The sequence below is a fragment of the Lactuca serriola genome, chromosome 5 (assembly GCF_051521515.1).
Source record: "Lactuca serriola cultivar US96UC23 chromosome 5, Lser_US96UC23_V15, whole genome shotgun sequence".
In the NCBI taxonomy this organism is placed as follows: Eukaryota; Viridiplantae; Streptophyta; class Magnoliopsida; order Asterales; family Asteraceae; genus Lactuca; species Lactuca serriola.
This window is the reverse complement of record NC_136412.1, coordinates 267,362,429-267,382,571: the sequence shown is the minus strand read 5'-3', so window position 1 is coordinate 267,382,571 and position 20,143 is coordinate 267,362,429. Positions and strand designations below refer to the sequence as shown.

Sequence of the window (20,143 nt, the reverse complement as noted above, 5' to 3'; positions counted from 1 at the left end):
ATTACACAATTATCTTCCTCTTACATATTTTCATTTTCAAGTACAATATAAATAGCCTAATAGATGTTCGGCAAATAGAGGTGATATAAGAGAAAGATAATAGTGAAATTTGGAAAATTTTGAAAGTAAATCAAGTTAAGGGTTGAAGTTTAAGAACATTATAATGAATATATCAAACAAAACGATATATTATGATGTGTTTGGGTACCTAAGCTATATACTCTTAAGGGTATATTCACTTTTCCCTATATATATATATATATATATATATATATATATATATATATATATATATATATATATATATATATATATATATATATATATATATATATATATATATTGATGACCAACCTTAAAGAAATAACAACAATTCAATAAATCAAACTCCTACAAGACATGACTATTCAACCACGTCAAAATTTGTTAGGTTGAATCAAAGAGAGTTGAACAAAGAACCAACAAGATATAGTTCATGTGACACCGTAATTCTAGACTTGATTGAAAATTTTCAAACTTTGAACGGAAAACCTCAATCATGCTACACCCATCCACAAATGAATGAAATTTTAGTTATGTCTCATCCTTACATCACACATATACAAGATGTCAACGCGATGAAAACTGTAAAAAGTTGGTATCTTTAAGCTTCGGCCATGACCAAATCTCAAGACATTTAAGGCATGGAAGGTGTTGCAAGACATCTGAAAGTGATTCCACATCCATAAAATCTTGAAGTGTTAGAGAAGCTAGAGATGCTGGAAGAATAAATGATGATGAAGCAGTAGTATTCCTCGCATCTTCTGCCACTCTGAATGAAACCACTCCTGAATTTTTTCCTTTTAGGTGCATTGCAACAAGTGACGATGGGAAGTTCTGCATACCCCACTCTGCCATGGGCTTATTTAAGCATCCGATAACCAGGGTCTTTAAATCAAAGATCTCAAGCGATCTTAGGCAAGACAAGGGAGAAATACCAAAATCTTTTTCAGGAATACGTTCACTAATTAGCACTGTTGAGAAGTTCAAGGATGTTATTGAACGACAATAATTGATCGCCAACCTCTCAACACTCATTGGACAGTTGTAACTCTGTAGTCTGTCACAATTATAAAATTTCACTTCTTTCATAGATTCCATCTTATTCTTCTTCTTTCCTAGAGATACCAACTTTTTACAGTTCCTTACCTCACACATATACAAGATGCACAAGTATTGCCAGATTGCCCAACAGGCTTAGTGTGATCATTAATTTTTTTAATCAAGCAAAGCTCTATTACTACTTCACGTGTATGTGATAATTATTATATGATGGTGTATCTAGAAGTTGTGATTTCAAAAACGTGTTTGAGGCGCTCCAAGGCGTTAAGCGACAAGAGAAATGCCCGTGGCCTCCAAGGCGACGTGGTGTACAGAAGATGTCAATTTTTTCAGTGAGGCAACGATTTTTTTATATTTTTTTTGAGGCGCCAAAATCTCACTTTTATTTTATTGCTTTTCTAGTGTAATCATATTCATATGTCGTATCACAATTCACATGCATCAATGTCGAGTAATTTTAAGTAGTTTTACCAATATAGCTCAAAATTTGTTAAATTTTTTTTATAACATCTATCATCTTACCGCTCACTTAGTTGGTTACCATGCCATGTGGCAACCACATCTTAGGGGTGGAGTGGTTCTCAGACCTTGCTGGAGAGGATGCCACATCAGCCAAGAGGTCCAGTCAGCACAACACAGCCAACAGGGATGTAAGACCATTAAACATATGTAAATGTTAGGGTTTTTATGTCATTTCCCCCAATTATAAAAGTAAAAATAGTTTCTTTTGACTTGGGGTGTTTTTTTAGTAAAATGGAGTGTTTATTCCAAACTATCAATGAAGGCATTAATCATTCTGTAGCTTCTGCTCATAGTTAAAGATATTAAAGTTGTGATCTATTTAAGGAAGAATTAATACATAAAACTTACAAACAGAGTGAATTGAGACCTATGAATGTGTAATCATATTCCCAACAAATTGAATCAGTTCCTTACTCTTTTCTGGAGTTATGGGTAGCTCTAGAGTCACCTGCACTCACAAAATCAAGAAAAGATAGATGAGAACTCACCACACAATCATTTCCACAAGTAACATCTTCCATTTACATTAATTTCCCATTCTTTAAATTTTGTTTTCTTGTTTCTTTGGATAATTCCCATTGAAAATATAAGCTCACCTCTTTAAAGATTAAACTATGAGAGACTTCCTTGAAGCCCTACAAAATCAACAAAGAAGCATTTATTTATTTATTCAGAATAGGGAAAAGATTAGGAAGAATAAGTATTTAGTCAAAAGGGAGACAAGAACCAGTTTTCGGAACATATTCAAAGAAGCTTCATTTGAATCCCCGATTTTGGCACGAAAGGTGTTAATTTTATGATTTTCAATGGCAAAAACTGTCATCATCAGAACGGATTCCATCCCAAGTCCTTTGCCACGGCTTCTCTAGCAACAATTGACATGGAAGAAAATCAAAACAATTATTCAGACAACAAGCTTAAATGGGATTAAGAAAACAGAGCCTATACCTTTTAGGTTCAGCTATCATTATTTCAATCTCAGCCAGATTGGAATCTTCCAAATCATTCATGTATATATTCACATCACCAACCATAGCTGCAAAACAGAAGAATTGTCAATCCCCAAAGTATAGACTCAAGTCGATTGATTAATGAAACTCAAAACTATCGATCTTTTTCTCCAAAACTCGGAGTCAATGTTGAAGGGATCAGTGATTATCAACGGCAAGCAATACACAAATCTTACCCTTTATCAAAAATTTTGATATGAGGAAGCGAGTTCAAACGATTATAAACAAATATTTGAAATAAAAATTAAGAGGGTAAAGGGTAAAATTGACCTTCGACATGAGGATCGCCATGAACGAATTCTCCAGAAACCAAATCTTTATCCAAGATGATAAAAGTTCGTTCTACAGAAAGAGTAGGGTTACAGTTATGACGATAGAATCAAAATAGAAAAATAGAATGGGGACAGCAGAAGTACTGAGGGGGTCTCGAGTCCATGTAAGCTGCATCTCGTACTCTTCTTCGAGAGTCAAGGGCTCCGACCCGGTGGCTTGGAGTAGAGCAGGATCTTGCATCCATTGATGGTACTTGAGGACGTGTTGCTTCATGTACGCTACCAATATCGCTTTCGAACCCTCCAAGCTCACTTCCATTGTTTCCCCCCTTTCTTCTCTCGGAATTGTAACTTACACGCAGACCATGAGTATATGAAGTTATGAACCGAATAATCATGGGCTTTTTAGCTTCGTCGTTCGTGGAAACCAGTCCATATCTGAAACGGTTGGGCCGTATTAAAAGATGTCTCGTAATTGTAAAATCTTATCTCAAACCCTCATTTAATTTGTCATTTTAACTAAGATTCTAAATATGAAAATCAGTTTGGATCTAAAAATGATTGGATTTTGTGTAGGATCAAGATCCGATCCTATCTTTCCTTCCTCTAATTTTTTATTTTCTTTTTAATCTTTTGTTTTGCAAATGAAAATTATTTTTATAACTTTATGTCTTTTACTCTTTACTAATTTATCATTTATAATTTTGTGTTGTAACTTATGATTAATATTTTGAAGTTTTTATAACTTTTGAATAAAAAATTAAATGTATGAAATATTTTTCATGTTTAAAAATTATAAATTAAATTATGTTTTATTTTGTGGAATCTTAGGATCCTGATCCCGATCTTGCAAACCTAAAAACGATCCTACGTAGGATCCCGATTTTGGCAACCTTGTGTCAAATATTATTTTGTAGTTATTTTGAATTTTTTTTCATATATCATTTTATAAGTTTTCCTATTTTATTAAATTCAATATAATATTTTTAATATAATAATTGCAATAAATTTAGTAATAAATATATATCAATTTCATTAACAAACTTACTTACCTTTTAATTTCAAAATTTCCAAATTAAAACTTATTAGTTTCTTTTGTTTATTTATTTAAATTATTTGTTTAAATTTAAAAGATAAAAAACATTTCAGTTATAATAATTCATTATTTTTTATTTTCTTATAAATTAAAAGTTCTTAAATATTTTCATCTTTATATATAACTTTTATTTTTAAATTAACTCATATAATACATGGGTCTCACAACTAGTTCTAATAAAAGAATAGTTTTTTTTGTCATGTGTCACTTATTAAAACCCACTAATTGATAATATGCCTCTTGTCAATCTTTTGTTTCTCCTAATTAATATTTTAACAAGTGTCATTATACTCATTCTCCAATTTAAATATATAACCACTAATACATACATGACCACTAAATTTATGGATACTAAAATCATGGATTTCGTTTCTTTTTTGTAATTATATCTGATTACATAAAAAAAATTTCCTACACCTTTATCTTAAAAATAAATTTCACATATTCATTTGAATCAACGATTATAATTTACATAACTTATATCTATATATATATATATATATATATATATATATATATATATATATATATTAATTAATAATTTATTTAAAATAATTTATTAGTTATTATTAGTGCATAATGGGCATGAGTAGAACACAAATAATTCTCGTTCATGCCCATCATGCACTGTGAAGTGCTGAAGTAGAAGTATCAAAATCGTTCACCTCAACACTTCTAGTTGGGCCAGCTTGTTCAGTCTTAACCAAGTTGAATCATTATCATCATAACAAGAATTATTTGTGTTCTGCTCATGCCCATCATGCACTGTGACCTGCTCTGCACTTGAGGTAGAAGTATCAGAATTGTTCACCTCAACATTTCTAGTTGGGCCAGATTGTTTAGTCTAAACTGAATTTGTGACCGGGGTTGGCCATATTGTGCAGGTGTCTCTATTTTATTGGTTTCAAGGGGCGGGGTATAATTATATTGAAGGGAGGTGGAACATTGTGATACCCTAGACCCTTATTCTGATTATCTTTAAATTTTAATTAGTTTTCTATCATGGACTTAACTTTCTTACTTGACACATCAAATTTTTTAAAATTAAAATCTACATTTTGAAACTTATTTTTCAACGTGTCAAGCTCGGCAGTTAGACTGACAATCTTTTCTTTAGCATAATAATAATGTTCACATTTTATGCTGTATTTTTCTTGAAGTTTTCTAAAGTCCTTAGTTTTAGCCTCTAATTTTTCTTTCAATGGTTTTTGGTCCTTTCTGATAGTATATCATTCATATTTAAGGTCCTCAATTTCCCTAATTAATAACATATGTTGATCACGATAATGTTTAGTTTTAGCTTCACAAGACTGAGAGCATGAGTTTTCACTTACTTTGGTGATTGAAGAACCCATTATTCACCAAAAAGAATAACTTACCAAAAATAGAAGTGATTGTGAAACCAAGAAAAAAAATGCCCTTTGACTTGAAACATCGAAAGTCAAACTTGAAAGTCAAAATTTGAAAGTCAAACTTAAAAGTCAAATTTGAAAGTCAAAATTCAAAGTCAAATGTGAAAGTCAATCATGAAAACTTGAAAGTCAAAAGTCAGATTTGAAATTCAAAAGTCAAACTTGAAACTCAAAGATGAAAGTAAAACTATTTGTCCAAAAAGATAACCTTGACCGAAAACAAAAATTTCTAGACCGAAAACGAGGGTTTTGGACCAAAAACGTGACTTTAGGCCCGAAAAATTAAAGTTTTGGACCGAAATTGTGAGGACTCTCAACCAAACCGAGAAGGCTCGCACCAAGAACAGTAGACCGAAATCGCAAAGCTTCTAATTCTGACCAAGAAGTCTCACACCGAGAACAGTAGACCGAAAAACCAACGAAACCGAGAACTGCTGACTGAAAACAACGAGGCCGAGGACTTCGGAACCGAGAACGAGGCCGAGGACTTCGGAACCGAGAACCTGATGACCAAAATCGCTACTGGCTTCGAGATCTTCTAAGGTTTGACCGAGGACCGAGGACAACCGCCGGGATCTCGCAAATTTCAACCAAAAACACCCAAAACTTGCCAAAAACACGAGATTTTCATATCTTTAATGCCAAACTCGATCAAAACTCCAAAAATATGAAGAACAATGGCCAAAATTTTGTCAAAAATAAATTAAAAAACACCAAGAAACCCTAAGAAGAAATCCAAGAAACTCTTAATATCTAGCCAATTCGATTGATACCGATCCAAGCTCTGATACCAATTGTAAAACCCAAAATGTTACGATTTATCAATCGGATTCACTTGATGGTGCGGAATCTCAATGAAGTGAATTTGACAAGACAAAATATAGAATAAGAACACAATGGTTAATCTTCAATGCACACTATTATTGAATAGTCGGGTACATAAGATTCTTGACTACACTTGGTTCTTTATTGTTTCTCTCTAAATCACGTTCTAAGCATATGGCAGCCCCCAAAACGTCCCACACTCTTTACAAAGCTCAAATGACACTATTTATACCTAGACTTAATAACCAAGCCCAAGCCGAAACCCAAACAAAACAACATTAAGCCTAACCAAAATCACATGTGATTTTGGTCCAAACAACACCAAAACATGGTGTTTTCGGTCCTATACCGAGAACTCTAATGTCTTATGAAAAGCAAAGTATAAACCACAATTTATGACCTAACAATCTCTCCCTTGGTTTATAACTTTCTTTTTACTTAAAATAAACCATAATTTAGTCCTAACAATCCCCCCCCCCCCCTTGTTTTTTTGTCATGATTGCTTTTCAAGGCGCAACAGTGATCATTAAAGAACTTTCATTCGAAGGAACTGGAAGTGAAGATTATTTCCAACATTCATTCTTTCAACCCCAGAAGCAAGGTGAAGTTGTACTTGAAGTTATGTGATAGATTGTATTGAAGCCTCCCCAATCAATTTGGTGCTATCTATGAACTTGTTGAAGTGATCCAGAAGAATCGGTATCTATGTTATTTTTTATGAACTGTTTCAAAGCTACAAGTGCTGATTTTTAAGAATCTTTAAAAGAAGCCTCTGCACCCAATGTGCGTTCAAAGTTAAATTCTTAGAAGGAAGTCCAACTACTAAAGATGAAGTTATTCATGAAGAAAATTCATATGTTCATCTTGAAGTTGTGAAGAAATCAAAGATTAGAGCTGAAAGCCAAAGATCAAGGAAGACTGAAAATAAAAGAAAGCAATAAACCAAGGGGGAGATTGTTAGGACTAAACTATGGTTTATTCTAAGTGAAAAGAAAGCTATAAACCAATGGGAGATTGTTAGGTCATAAATTGTGGTTTATACTTTGCTTTTCATAAGACATTAGAGTTCTCGGTCTAGGACCGAAAACACCATGTTTTGGTGTTGTTTGGACCAAAATCACATGTGATTTTGGTTAGGGTTAATGTTGTTTTGTTTGGTTTTTGGGCTTGGGCTTGGTTATTAAGTCTAGGTATAAATAGTGTCATTTGAGCCTTGTAAAGAGTGTGGGATGTTTTGGGGGTTGCCATATGCTTAGAACGTGATTTGGAGAGAAACAAGAGAGAACCAAGTGTAATCAAGAATCTTATGTACCCGACTATTCAATAATAGTGTGCATTGAAGATTAAACTGATGGGTTTTGGTCCTAAGAACATCCTATGTGCTCATACAAACCCTAATGCTTTGATCTAGGTTTCTATATTGTACATGCAAGTTATCCAAGACTATAAACACTAATTCTATCATTCAAGTAATCATATTGATCATGAGAATAGGTTTATAATATTACCTTGATTGTTATGTAGCAATAACAATCCCAAATCTCCTTGTATTGACTTTGGAAGGCTTAGAGTCACAAGTGTCACTCATCTAATGGTTCACAAACACCATAAGCAAGAGGATGAAGATGAGAGAGGATGGAGGCTGCCCAAAACGTGTTCTAACCCTAGAAGAGAAGTTCCCCACGTTTTTGAGCCTTAAGGGTTCTATATATAGTGAGGCTATTAGGGTTATCTAACAAGGAAACCCTAATTTGGTTGCTTAAGCCCTAAGCAACCCATAGACTCCTTTAATCAAGCCCTTGGACGATTTCCTTATGGGTTTCCCATTAGAATTCGTCCACCCCTTGATTCAAGACAATCCATGGCCTAAATTGCAATTATCTTATAATTACAATTCCAGTCCCTTAAGTTTAATTAATCTCTTTTAGTCACAAAACTAATTACCAATTAATTCTTGACTAATATTAATTAAACAATATGATTTCTCCTTTAATATATTATTCTCACAATATATTAATAAATCATATTTAATCCTTTCTCTCCATAATTCATCCTATCAAGTTGCTTTGGTGAAGGCAACCCAAAAGGACCATGCACCATTGGGTCAAGTATATACCAAAATAGTTATGGACTTAGACACTAATCCAACAGTCTCCCACTTGGATAAGTCTAATAACTATTCTGTGTATGACTTCAGATCCTGATCTGCAATCGTAGCTTTCCAAAGCCGCTGTCAACTCTGATCCTATCAGATACGCGTGTCCTTAGATAAGGGATCATATATTCCTCCATTCTAGATATCATATGAGATATGATTTCAAATCATTCTCTTTGTACTATATCTCGATTCCCGATTTATGACGAGTGACTAATTGAACAAATCAAACGCCGAGCATTTACGTTTGTCATCACTAAATCATCGAGGGGCCCAAAGATATCGCTTTTATCCTACTTTGGATAAAAGAAACCGATAAACTTTGATACAATGCTCGCTTGCACTTACTAACCGAATCACACACAATAATATGTTTTATAACACCAAGTTACTAGTGAGTTTACATATTATCAATGTGCAACCGATTCACAAGATACAACTCACACATCTCAGTTTCAAGAATATAAGATGTTATCGTCTCACTAATCACTCGTGATACAATTCATGGAGCGATCCAAGTGAGCGTGGGTTTAATCCAATGCTTAAATCATATTCATAAGCACTCATGAACGTTGCATGTCTAATACTCCTCTAGACAATCCACACACCAATTCACGACAGTCTTCATTCATATCTACTTCCAACATATGAACGACTGTGGCCCGTTTGAATAATTCGATTATTCTTAATAAACTCAATTATTCTGGAAACCAAAACATGCAAATTGAAACACAAGAATAATACTAATCCCATATGGCCTCAACCCTTTGAGCATAAATAAAACACCTTTTATTTATCACCATATTGATTACTCATTATTTGTCGTTTCGGTTAATCAACTTCTTACTTGAATTACAACACTTGTCTCATGCTCCTAGCATGCACACAATGTTTTCCTATGGTTCTTACTTTGTGAAATAGATCAAATTGAACACATTTCCAATCATTCTCATTTCACAACTCCAAATCCTTTTTCATAAGTGTGAGAATATCAAATTCTTATTACTTATAAAATATGCTAGATTCTAACATTCTATGCAATGATCCTTTCGTAATGTCACTGCACCAAAGTCACAAAGACTATTGCCAATGATATTACAAAGTCCTCTATCGGACATTGTTACAAGACAATTCCTTAGATATGATGTCTCTCACTCAAAGTACATTCCTTTGAACATCCTTTTGCATAAAAGTTTCTAATCTAGACATAGATTTTCAATATTCAATTCCCAATATGGACACGCTTCCATATTTTCCATATGACAACTCATTCTTAATAGAATCTTATCTATTCGTAATGATGTCGATATGGTCCATCCAATATGGAAACATTTCCATAATTTCCATATGACGACTCATTCTTAATAGAATCCTTTCTATTCATAATAATGTCGATATGGGCCATCAAATACCATGCTTCCAACTACTCACAAGCGACCAATCCTCGTCAAACTTTAGATTGTCCTTTGATAGTTGTTTAATTATTTTAGTCAAAACCAATTCTTGTCCTTTTTCTTTCTAAATGCGCTAGACATTTGGAAAATTTTAGAATGGTCAAGCATTTGCAATCGATCCTTTACCCGAAGCGTATGGGACACGATGCATAATGTTTTATTAGCTATGTTCTCAAAATTCGAATTATGAAGAGGAATGCCGTAATCATAATCGAAATTTTAAGAACACACTATGTACCTTTGACTAAATTTATTAACATTTCTCAACCTAATCCTTTAGATTTGAAATGAAGCATAATATTCTCTCCCTTAATTATAGCAAAACAACTTTACAACCCTTACGACTTTGCAAGGTATAACTCTTGTTTTCTATAATTAATATTGCCAACTTGCAATACTTTCCATAATAATCATACAATCATAACTTTTATGCTCCCACTATCATGATGATTACTATAAAACACAACACTTATGCTCCCACTAGCTTCGACATGTATTCATAAACATCTTAACTTTCAGAAAAAACTATACCTATTGAATTTCTTAAGTCCATGTTTCTAATACTTAATGCTTTGATAATCTTTTATCAAGGCTTCTTGAACTTATACACCTTTGCCTTAGATAGTTCATATGTGTGTCTAAACAATTAAGACTAATTGCCAAACCTCACAATTCAAATTATGGAAAGGGATACCGTAACCATAATCGAATTCGAGAATGCAATTTTACAATCACTATCTTCTTAAATCTTTCTTAGTGACAACATTTTCTCACAATCATTTTCATGAAGGAGGAAATCTTATGACACTAAGATTTAAACGGTGTATTTGTTCCTATCCATGTGAATTTGTTAAAACCAAAGTTTACGACAAATTCAAACTCATATGGATCGACCTTTCTTGATCTCGATTTCTTGCCTTTATGGTAGCACAGCTGCCCACCATGTCTTCCAAGTAGTTAAGCAGCTCACCTTTTCTTATCAATGTACTTTCCATTGATCAAGGTCCTTGCCTTTTATGCATTCAAATGAGAACTCATAGGACTCACATGCATAATTAACTCAATTGGAACGACACAGAAACAAAATAATGTCAACACGATAGGTTGTAAACCTCAACTCGTGTGCTAGTGATGATTGATAAGGTTTATTTGATTTGTTTTTGAAACTTTTCAAGACCATTAAGACTCCCACTGACTCCTTGACATATAAGATCCTTTTGTCAATAAACATTTCTTGACAAACAAATATTCAAGAGTTAGTGTAGCTTTTATCAAGACTCTTCATAAATTGGTTCTAGTTGGTTTTGTCTTATCCAAGACATCACAACTTTCCACATTTGATGAATGTTATAAACCTTTAATACTTTTCACTCATTGTCACAATCTTAACTTTAAGACTTGTCATTGGAACGAAGTATGATAGACTTCTTGATTTAACCATTTCTTAAATCCTTGATTCCTCTTCTTAAACATACAATTGTGCTAAGATTTACTTAGAGGATCAATTGAGATATGGTTCTTAATCATTAAGACCTATCATAAAGCATAAAAGGTACTCTCCCTTCTTCTTAGAATGGAGAAACTTTTATCTTTCTGCCTACTTGATTCTTCTTATTCGTTCTGCTATTGATTTAAACTTTTTCAATCAATTCAGAGTTACACTTAATCTTGTAAGTATAATCATATTTACTAAACCTTTAGTAAATCATGACGAATATCATTGTTACTCTTATGGTGGACTTGATCAACACGCAACTTTGTGTATTCGATCTCCAAGTCCTTCACTTGACACTTTGTCAATGAATTTGTCTAATTTCCAAATATGAAATTTCTCATTCATCGTGCAACCAAGTTGCATGATTCCAATTTTCTGTCCAATTGAAACTTGGGCGATGAGAAACTTTCCCTATTTGGTAAATTCTCGACTTTCCATAAATAACATAATAAGAACCAAATCCATTATTGCTAATAATAGAAACATCCAAACGCCATTGCAAGGATAAATAAATAATATAAAATCAAAATTTATTTTATTGCGGAAATTTTTTTTGTCCTTACAATGCAATTCATTGAAAAACTATGCTAATACATCTTTCTTAGCAATCTAATTCTAACTCTAAGTAGTAGCTCAAGAATCTAATCTTCTAGAAATGCGATCGAAATCCATTCTTTCACGGTTAGATTCTGCTCACTTCTTCCCTTAAGCTTCCTTTCTTTTCTTCGATCCTTCAAAACATCAATTGTAATCTTACCACATTATGTATTAAGAATCTAGAATAGAAGCTTAAAAGAGTTAGTTAATGGATTTTACCTATATTAGAGCCATACGTTTCGACTCTCCCATCTCTTAGATCTCTTAGGTAAATGGGGCAGCTTCGTCTCCAATGCCCTTTCTCTTGGCAATAAAAGCAAATTGACTCTTTTGGAACATGACATGGAACTACTTCAGACATTGCCTTTCTCTTATGATCAAACTTTTCGATCATAGCATGTCTTTCGTTGCCATTGTCTATATCCATAGAGGTCTTGAAGGCAGATTCACCAATCAACTTTGCTTTTCTATTGCGCCAAACCATTGCTGATTCAGCAGCAATAAGCATATAGGTGAGATCTATAAGGGTCACGTCGTGGTTTATCATATAGTAATCTCTTACGAACTCACTATATGAGTTAGGAAGTGACTGAAGAACCCAATCAACAACTATTTCCTCGCAGACAACGGATCCCAACATTCTTAACCTATCAATGTGTGACTTCATCCCTAGGACGTGTGCACACACCGACTTTCCTTCTTTATGTTTACTTGCCAAAAGGGCTTGAGTGATCTTGAACTTTTCAAGCCTTTGAACTTGTGGGTTAGGGAGAATAATTGGAGGAGGTGGAGGAAGTGAAGCATGATTTCTTGTTCCTCGATCGAATCGTGGAATATCATCTTCATGTGGAATGCTTATTCCACGGGATTTGGGAAGACCATAGTTGTCGAACTTTGACATCTACAAAACAGGAGAAAACGAATTCAAGTTAATTGATTGATTGAGTCCTTAGTAAATCACCCAAATGAGATACTGAGGCTAGGACCCAACACAATATTCTACAACTCGGGAGAGGGATGTCGTAACCCAAATTGCAGAACATTTGAAGGTAAGTGAATGACGATTCACTAATTTCCATCATGAAAAACGAAAAAAAAAAATTTAAGTTTTAAATCTATGAAAACTCCTAGATCCTTTGAGATTCATTGAACTTTCAATGGCATGTTTAAATCTCGATATGCCCCTCTTGTTTGTGACCGGGATGCCGAGGATCACAAAGCGGGTGTGAATAACCATGCAAACTTACATGGTGCCCTCACATGTTACAGTCACCTATTCGATGTGCCGGTAAACCACACACGCTCCACCGAACTATGACAAACATTGAGTCACCCTTTGCTACCTTTGCTTAGACCCATTTAGTGTGCCGGTAAACCACACACGCTCCACTAACGTCTTCGCAAGGGTACAAAGTGTAATTTCATGGAATTGCATCAATTCACTTTGCCTAAGTAACTAAGATTGGGAATTTTATGAAAACCTTTAGTTACTTTAATAATTCATTATACTTATAATGGAAGGTTACGTCCTATCCTACCCGTTCGGCTAACGACCCTTCACTAGTCAAGAGTGCGGTGGGTAAGAGTGGATACCCATTCAATCGCCATTTTATAGGCAATTTCCTTAAACACCCCTCATAGACCAGCTTCGTGAATGAGGCCTACTAACGGTAAGACTGACTTTTACTCATACATATATATATATATATATATATATATATATATATACATACATATATATATATATATATAATGTTAGACTTTTAATGTTATATATAGTATAAGGTGTATTTTACACTTTTAAAATATTAGGTGGTCAAATTTAACAATTATACTTTTAAGTCAATTAAATTTAAAACAAAAAACTTTATGGGTTTATTAAACCTCTTTTAATTATACACCTTAATTAATTAATAAAACCATAAGGGTGTGATTTGAACTTTTTCAAAACAATACTAGAGTTTTTAGAATTTAACATTCCTAATTAAACTTTTAATCAACTTTTAAATTCCAAAACTTGAGGGCAAGTTTTGAAACATTTCAAAACATTAGGGTTTAGAATTTAAATATACATCAAAATTAAACAATTAATCAAAATTTAAATTCCAAAACTTGAGGGAAAGTTTTGAAACCTTCTTCAAAACATTAGGGTTTTAACTATTTAAATTTCAAAACAACAAAACTTTTGGGTTCAAATTTAAACTATAAAACCTAAAGGGGAAAATATGAAACTTTTCATAACAACAAGGATCAAATAACAAATAATCTAAATTAACATTTAATTACATAATTATCCATATTTGATTTATTTAATGATTTCTTGCAAAATAATTTACCAATTTAATCAAAATAATCAATCAATTATCACATAAGGAAACAAATATTTTATTAATTGATAAATATCTTCAATTAGATCAAGAATATAGTCAAATATATCATAAAATCGGATTTATATTGATATAATATGATAAGGTAACTATCCCAAAGCAAAAACAACAAGAAATCCCGAGATATGCTCCATCTGACGAGTTGACTCGTCGAGTCAAGCTTGGACTCGTCGAGTCTGCATGGACTCGGCGAGTTCAGCTATGGACTCGGCGAGTCCAGCCTCCAGAAACCAAAAAATCAAATTTTTTAACCATATCAAGCATCAATACAAAAGAAACCAGTCTAGTCTCTGATACTACTGATGGGTTTTGGTCCTAAGAACATCCTATGTGCTCATACAAACCCTAATGCTTGGATCTAGGTTTCTCTATTGTACATGCAAGTTATCCAAGACTATAAACCCTAATTCTATCATTCAAGTAATCAAATTGATCATGAGAATAGGTTTATAATATTACCTTGATTGTTATGTAGCAATAACAATCCCAAATCTCCTTGTATTGACTTTGGAAGGCTTAGAGTCACAAGTGTCACTCCTCTAATGGTTCACAAACACCATAAGCAAGAGGATGAAGAGGAGAGAGGATGGAGGCTGCCCAAAACGTGTTCTAACCCTAGAAGAGAAGTTCCCCACGTTTTTGAGCCTTAAGGGTTCTATATATAGTGAGGCTATTAGGGTTATCTAACAAGGAAACCCTAATTTGGTTGCTTAAGCCCTAAGCAACCCATAGACTCCTTTAATCAAGCCCTTGGACGATTTCCTTATGGGATTCCCATTAGAATTCGTCCACCCCTTGATTCAAGACAATCCATGGCCCAAATTGCAATTATCTTATAATTACAATTCCAGTCCCTTAAGTTTAATTAATCTCTTTTAGTCACAAAACTAATTACCAATTAATTCTTGACTAATATTAATTAAACAATATGATTTCTCCTTTAATATATTATTCTCATAATATATTAATAAATCATATTTAATCCTTTCTCTCCATAATTCATCCTATCAAGTTGCTTTGGTGAAGGCAACCCAAAAGGACCATGCACCATCGGGTCAAGTACATACCAAAATAGTTATGGACTTAGACACTAATCCAACATAAACATTGTGTTCTTATTCTATATTTCGTCTTGTCTAATTCACTTGATTAGGATTTCGCACCATCAAGTGAATCTGATTGATACATCATAGCATTTTGGGTTTTACAATGATCGCCTAAACTACATTAAGAAACCTGTGGCAATTATGGATCGGAAAGTGAAGACCATGAGGAACAAAGTAGTGAACTTGGTCAAAGTTTAGTGGCAACATCGGAAAGGCTCGGAGTGGACGTGGGAACCCGACTCCGAGATGCGCAAGCAATATCCTGAGTTGTTTCTTAATGGTGACTTTGAGGACGAAGTCTGATTCTAGTGGGGGAGAATTGTAACATCCCATTATCAGGTATTTTAATTATTGCTTTTATGTTTATCAAAAGTCACATAATTGGTCCATTAAAGAAAAAGGCTTGTATGGTGGTCGTATGTAGGGCGTACTGTAACCACCCAATTTTCAAGTCCAAAAATTTCATTTTGGTTTAGCTGACTCATAAAACACTCATAAGAAAAATACTGTGAAATCATATCATTTCATAAAACAATGTATCATGTCTGAAAACCCAAGTCATAAAAGTGGTAACATGTCAGAGTACAATCCCAGAATATCCATAGTGCGGAAAAACAAAGAGTGTGTGCTTGATGTGCCGCTACCGCGCCAGCTCCTTCCCCTTCGCTGAAGAGGTACCTGAAACCAAAACTGTAAATTGTAATCACGAAGCTTAGTGAGTTCCCTCATCATACCACATACCATACAATCATATAGCATACATAATTCCGGGCAATTCTGGGGTGCCTGACCTACCCGGTACGGCCATTCTGGGGTGCCGACCTACCCGTACGGCCATTCTAGGGTTCCGACCTACCTATGCGGTCATTCTGGGGTGCCGTCCTATCCATGTCAAGCCATTATGGGGTGCTGACCTACCCGTGTCAATCCATTCTGGGGTGCTGACCTACCCGTCGGTCCTAACAACCGACCCTCGGGGACTATTCCACCCCTACTGCTCCTATCACATATATCATAACATAAACATACTATCAGACATATTTGGGGTGTCCGAACTACCCTTCGGTCCTAACAATCGAAATTGGGGACAATTCCCTTCCTACTACCACTATCACATATAACGTATAATGCCAGCATATAAACATATCATCACATACTGTCAGGCATATTTGGGGTGTCTGACCTACCCTTCGGTCTTAATAACCCGCACTCTACTACTATCGCATATAACATATCATGCCATCATATAACATATCAGGTAGTAGCAAACCTAGATGATATCACAAAGACAATCATCTAATCATACAAATCCTACTGGTGGGCCGACATTGTGGCCGTAGACCCACCGCTACTGGTAGGTAACTCACCTCGTACGAGTAGCTGCTGATAATCTGTGCGGGAAACCTCTGCCTGTTGCTGCTCCGGAAATCCTCCGGCTACAATCCCTACAGAACACTCAGTCATAAATTGATATCTACTCTTAGGGTAAAATGACTATTTTACCCCCAACCAAGTCCAAGTCAAAGTCAACTTCCAGCTGACCCGACTCGCCGAGTTGGGCCGTTAACTCGTTATGTCCCTTTCCTTTACTCTTCCTTATCTACGACTCGACTCGTCAAGTTTGGCAACGACTCGACGAGTTCCCCTCCTTTACGAACATCAATGAACCTTCTTTCGACTCGCCGAGTCGGATGAACACTCGTCGAGTTCACCTTCATCTGATGAACAAGTCCTGACCTTGACTCGCCGAGTTATATGAACAAATCGTCGAGTTCATCTTTAAACATAAGAAGATTGCCTTGTACTCGCCGAGTCTGTTCTAGCGCTCGTCGAGTCCCATGAACTCCAGGTCTAAAACTAAGTCCAATGCGTTGGGTCACTCTTTCTGTCCCGCTACAACCCTTCTAATCGCCCAACTGAGTTCTTTGACCCTCAACAGATATGGGATTCAAAGCCTTGGACTCGTCGATTCCCAAGAACGGACTCGCCTAGTCGATAACGTCCATGCTCTATTTCCTCGATTTCTGATGTACAACCTTTGAACAAATGATAGATCCAAGCCCCTAAGCTCGATCTAGCACGTAAAGTTTCGAACTTTACGTGCATGCATGGGACTTTTGAGCCAAAAAGGCTCTAAAATGACTCTTATGTTGCATGGGACCTTCCTTAGGTGCAAAAGCAACCCAAATCTGCTTTGTGACTCCGTCCAAGACTTAGATCCAAAGTCTTGACCCCCAACCATGTTTGCAATCATGGTTGGCCACCTCATTCGGATTAAAAAGACCTAAATCTTCCCCAAAAAGGGATCTAACAAATGAACAAGCAAGGTACAGACTTTATACCTTTCAAGGACTGGAAATGATGCACCAAAATCGAATCCTTCAGTCTCCTCTTGATCCTTCTATGCTCTTCCTTTTTCCTTGAGGTCAAAAACCCACAAAAATCACTCAAGAGCCTTAGATCTTGCACCAAAACACTTAGGGTTTACTATGGAGGGTTTCTGGTAGCATAAAGGGGCGATGGAGGCTGTATAAGGTTGTTTAAATAGGGTGCAAACCCTAAGATTAGGGTTTTTCCTAGTCAGAGCCTACTCGTCGAGTCCGGGACCCGACTCGACAAGTCCATCACTTAAATCCCACGTCTCATCCTGCTTTTACTCGGCGAGTTGGAACTTCAACTCGCCGAGTCCCAGGCCAAAAATGCAAAATTACTTAAATAAGATACATACCAGGAATCAGGTGCTACACGTACTTAAGAGTACGTGCATCGTACTCATGCAACATGGGATCGCGGATGATCAGCTAGTACGTTAGGCGTATATATGGTACACCAGGCGTACTAGCCCAGACTTCAAACCCTAATCTTAAGGGTTTCTCCATATTAAAACAATATTATGTCCCCATTTGATCATCCTTATCAGCTACCATACCCTCCCTAAACCCTAATTCCGAGTTTGAGTTGCCTGTGTGAGTCTTTTTGGTGCATTTAGTTGACGAAGGAGACTATAGAAGAACGAGTGGGTGCTAGCAAGCTTGTAGATCCAAAAACATTTCCTCTTTGTGCATCATTTCCAGGTATAAAACTTATAACTTCATAAGTTTTCCTTTAGATCTATCGTAGCACCCGGTTCCTGGTATGTATTTCATTCAAGTATGTTTTCGCATTTTGGACTAAAACTCGACGAGTTGATGGCCCAACTCGTCGAGTAGTAGCGGTTTGGACCCGGGGGTTAAGTGGCGGACTCGTCGAGTAGGCGGCAAGACTCGATGAGTAGGCTCTGGCTGGGAAAACCCTAATTTGAGGGTTTGCACCCTATTTAAACGACCTTATATAGCCTCCATCGCCCCTTATGCTCCTAGAACACTCCATTTCGAACCCTAACTGTGTTGTGAAAGATCTAAGGGCTTTTGGTGATTCTTAGTGGTTTGTGGTGGCAAGAAGAAAGGAAAAGCTTGAGGAATCAAGAGGAGACCAGAAAGAGTCAAGCTTGTGTATCATCTACAGTCCTCGGAAGGTATAAAGTTGACACCTTGCTCCTTCTTGCATTAGATCCCTTTTTGGGGAGATTTAGGGCTTTTATAAGCCATTCTTGGTGACCAACCATGATTGCAAGCATGGTTGGGGGTTGAGGCTTCATATCCAGGCTCCTTAAGGAGTTAGAAGGTAGAAAGGGACTGCCTTTGCACCCATGGAAAGCCCCATGCAACTTAAGAGCTTCTTTTAAGGCCTTTTTAGCTCATAGTCCCATGCATGTACGTAAAGTTCGTAAATTTACGTGTTAGATCGATCTTAGGAGCCTAGATCTATCATTTGGTCAAGTGTTGTACACCAGTAATTGAGAAATGAGTGTCAGACGACCCTGACTCGGCGAGTCGTTCTTGGGACTCGGCGAGTCCAAGGCGTGATGTCCCCAAATTTGTTGAGGGTCGATGGGACCCAGTTGAATGTTAGAAGGGTTTTAGAGGGTCCAAGGGAGTGGCCCAATGTATTGGATTTAGCCATAGACCTGGAGTTCATAGGACTCGACGAGTACATGAGCAGACTCGACGAGTCTAAGACAATCTCCCACCCATTGAAGATGAACTCGACGAGTTGTTCATACAACTCGGCGAGTCAAGGTCAGGACGTGTTCATCGGATGGGGTTAAACTCGACAAGTTGTTCATACAACTCGGTGAGTCGGATGAAGGTTCATGCGAGGTTATTTTAGAAGGAGGACTCGTCGAGTCGTTGCTAAACTCGATGAGTAGAAGCGTGAAGAAGGTCAGATGAAAGGATAGGGACTCGACGAGTTGGCGGCCCAACTCGACGAGTCATGTCAATTGAAAGTCGACTTTGACTTTGACTTGGTCAGGGGTAAAATAGTTATTTTACCCTAAGAATATTTATCAATGTCTGATTAAGTGTTTTATGGATTTATAGCCGGAGGATCACTGGAGAAGCAGTCAGACATCTGTCGATCAACTTTTCAGCAGTCAGCCTTACGAGGTGAGTTACCTTCCAGTAGCGGTGGGTCTAAGGCACCAATGCCGACCCACCAGTAGGAGTCGTATGTTAGATGCCTGTCTTCATGATATTTATCTAGGTTTGCTACTACCTAATATGTTATGTGCTAGTATGATATGATGATATATGCTAGTAGCAGTAGGGGAGACAGTCCCCAAGATTTCCGGTCGATAGGGCCAAAAGGGGTAGTCATACCCAGTCATGCT

At 36.0% G+C, this 20,143-nt stretch overlaps 1 protein-coding gene across 1 annotated transcript; it reads right to left on the bottom strand.

The window, feature by feature from the left end:
• Positions 1 to 1,880: 1,880 nt before the first annotated feature.
• Positions 1,881 to 3,276, bottom strand: LOC145054231 (Acyl-CoA N-acyltransferases (NAT) superfamily protein). The gene is made up of 6 exons (XM_079002376.1): positions 3,050 to 3,276; positions 2,904 to 2,975; positions 2,572 to 2,659; positions 2,351 to 2,483; positions 2,220 to 2,258; positions 1,881 to 2,071 (listed from the first exon to the last, which is right to left on the bottom strand). The coding sequence occupies exons 1-6, from the start codon at positions 3,222 to 3,224 to the stop codon at positions 1,991 to 1,993; spliced, it is 588 nt and encodes a 195-aa protein (XP_078858502.1). The 5' UTR covers positions 3,225 to 3,276; the 3' UTR covers positions 1,881 to 1,990.
• Positions 3,277 to 20,143: the final 16,867 nt, after the last annotated feature.

Excerpts from the sequence above, each read along its gene's own strand:
- LOC145054231 (XM_079002376.1), bottom strand. The coding sequence starts at position 3,224 with ATGGAAGTGAGCTTGGAGGGTTCGAAAGCGATATTGGTAGCGTACATG. Across the intron at positions 2,976-3,049 it reads ATGGACTCGAGACCCCCTCA|AACGAACTTTTATCATCTTG; the intron begins GTACTTCTGCTG and ends CTCTTTCTGTAG. Across the intron at positions 2,660-2,903 it reads TGGCGATCCTCATGTCGAAG|CTATGGTTGGTGATGTGAAT; the intron begins GTCAATTTTACC and ends TCTGTTTTGCAG.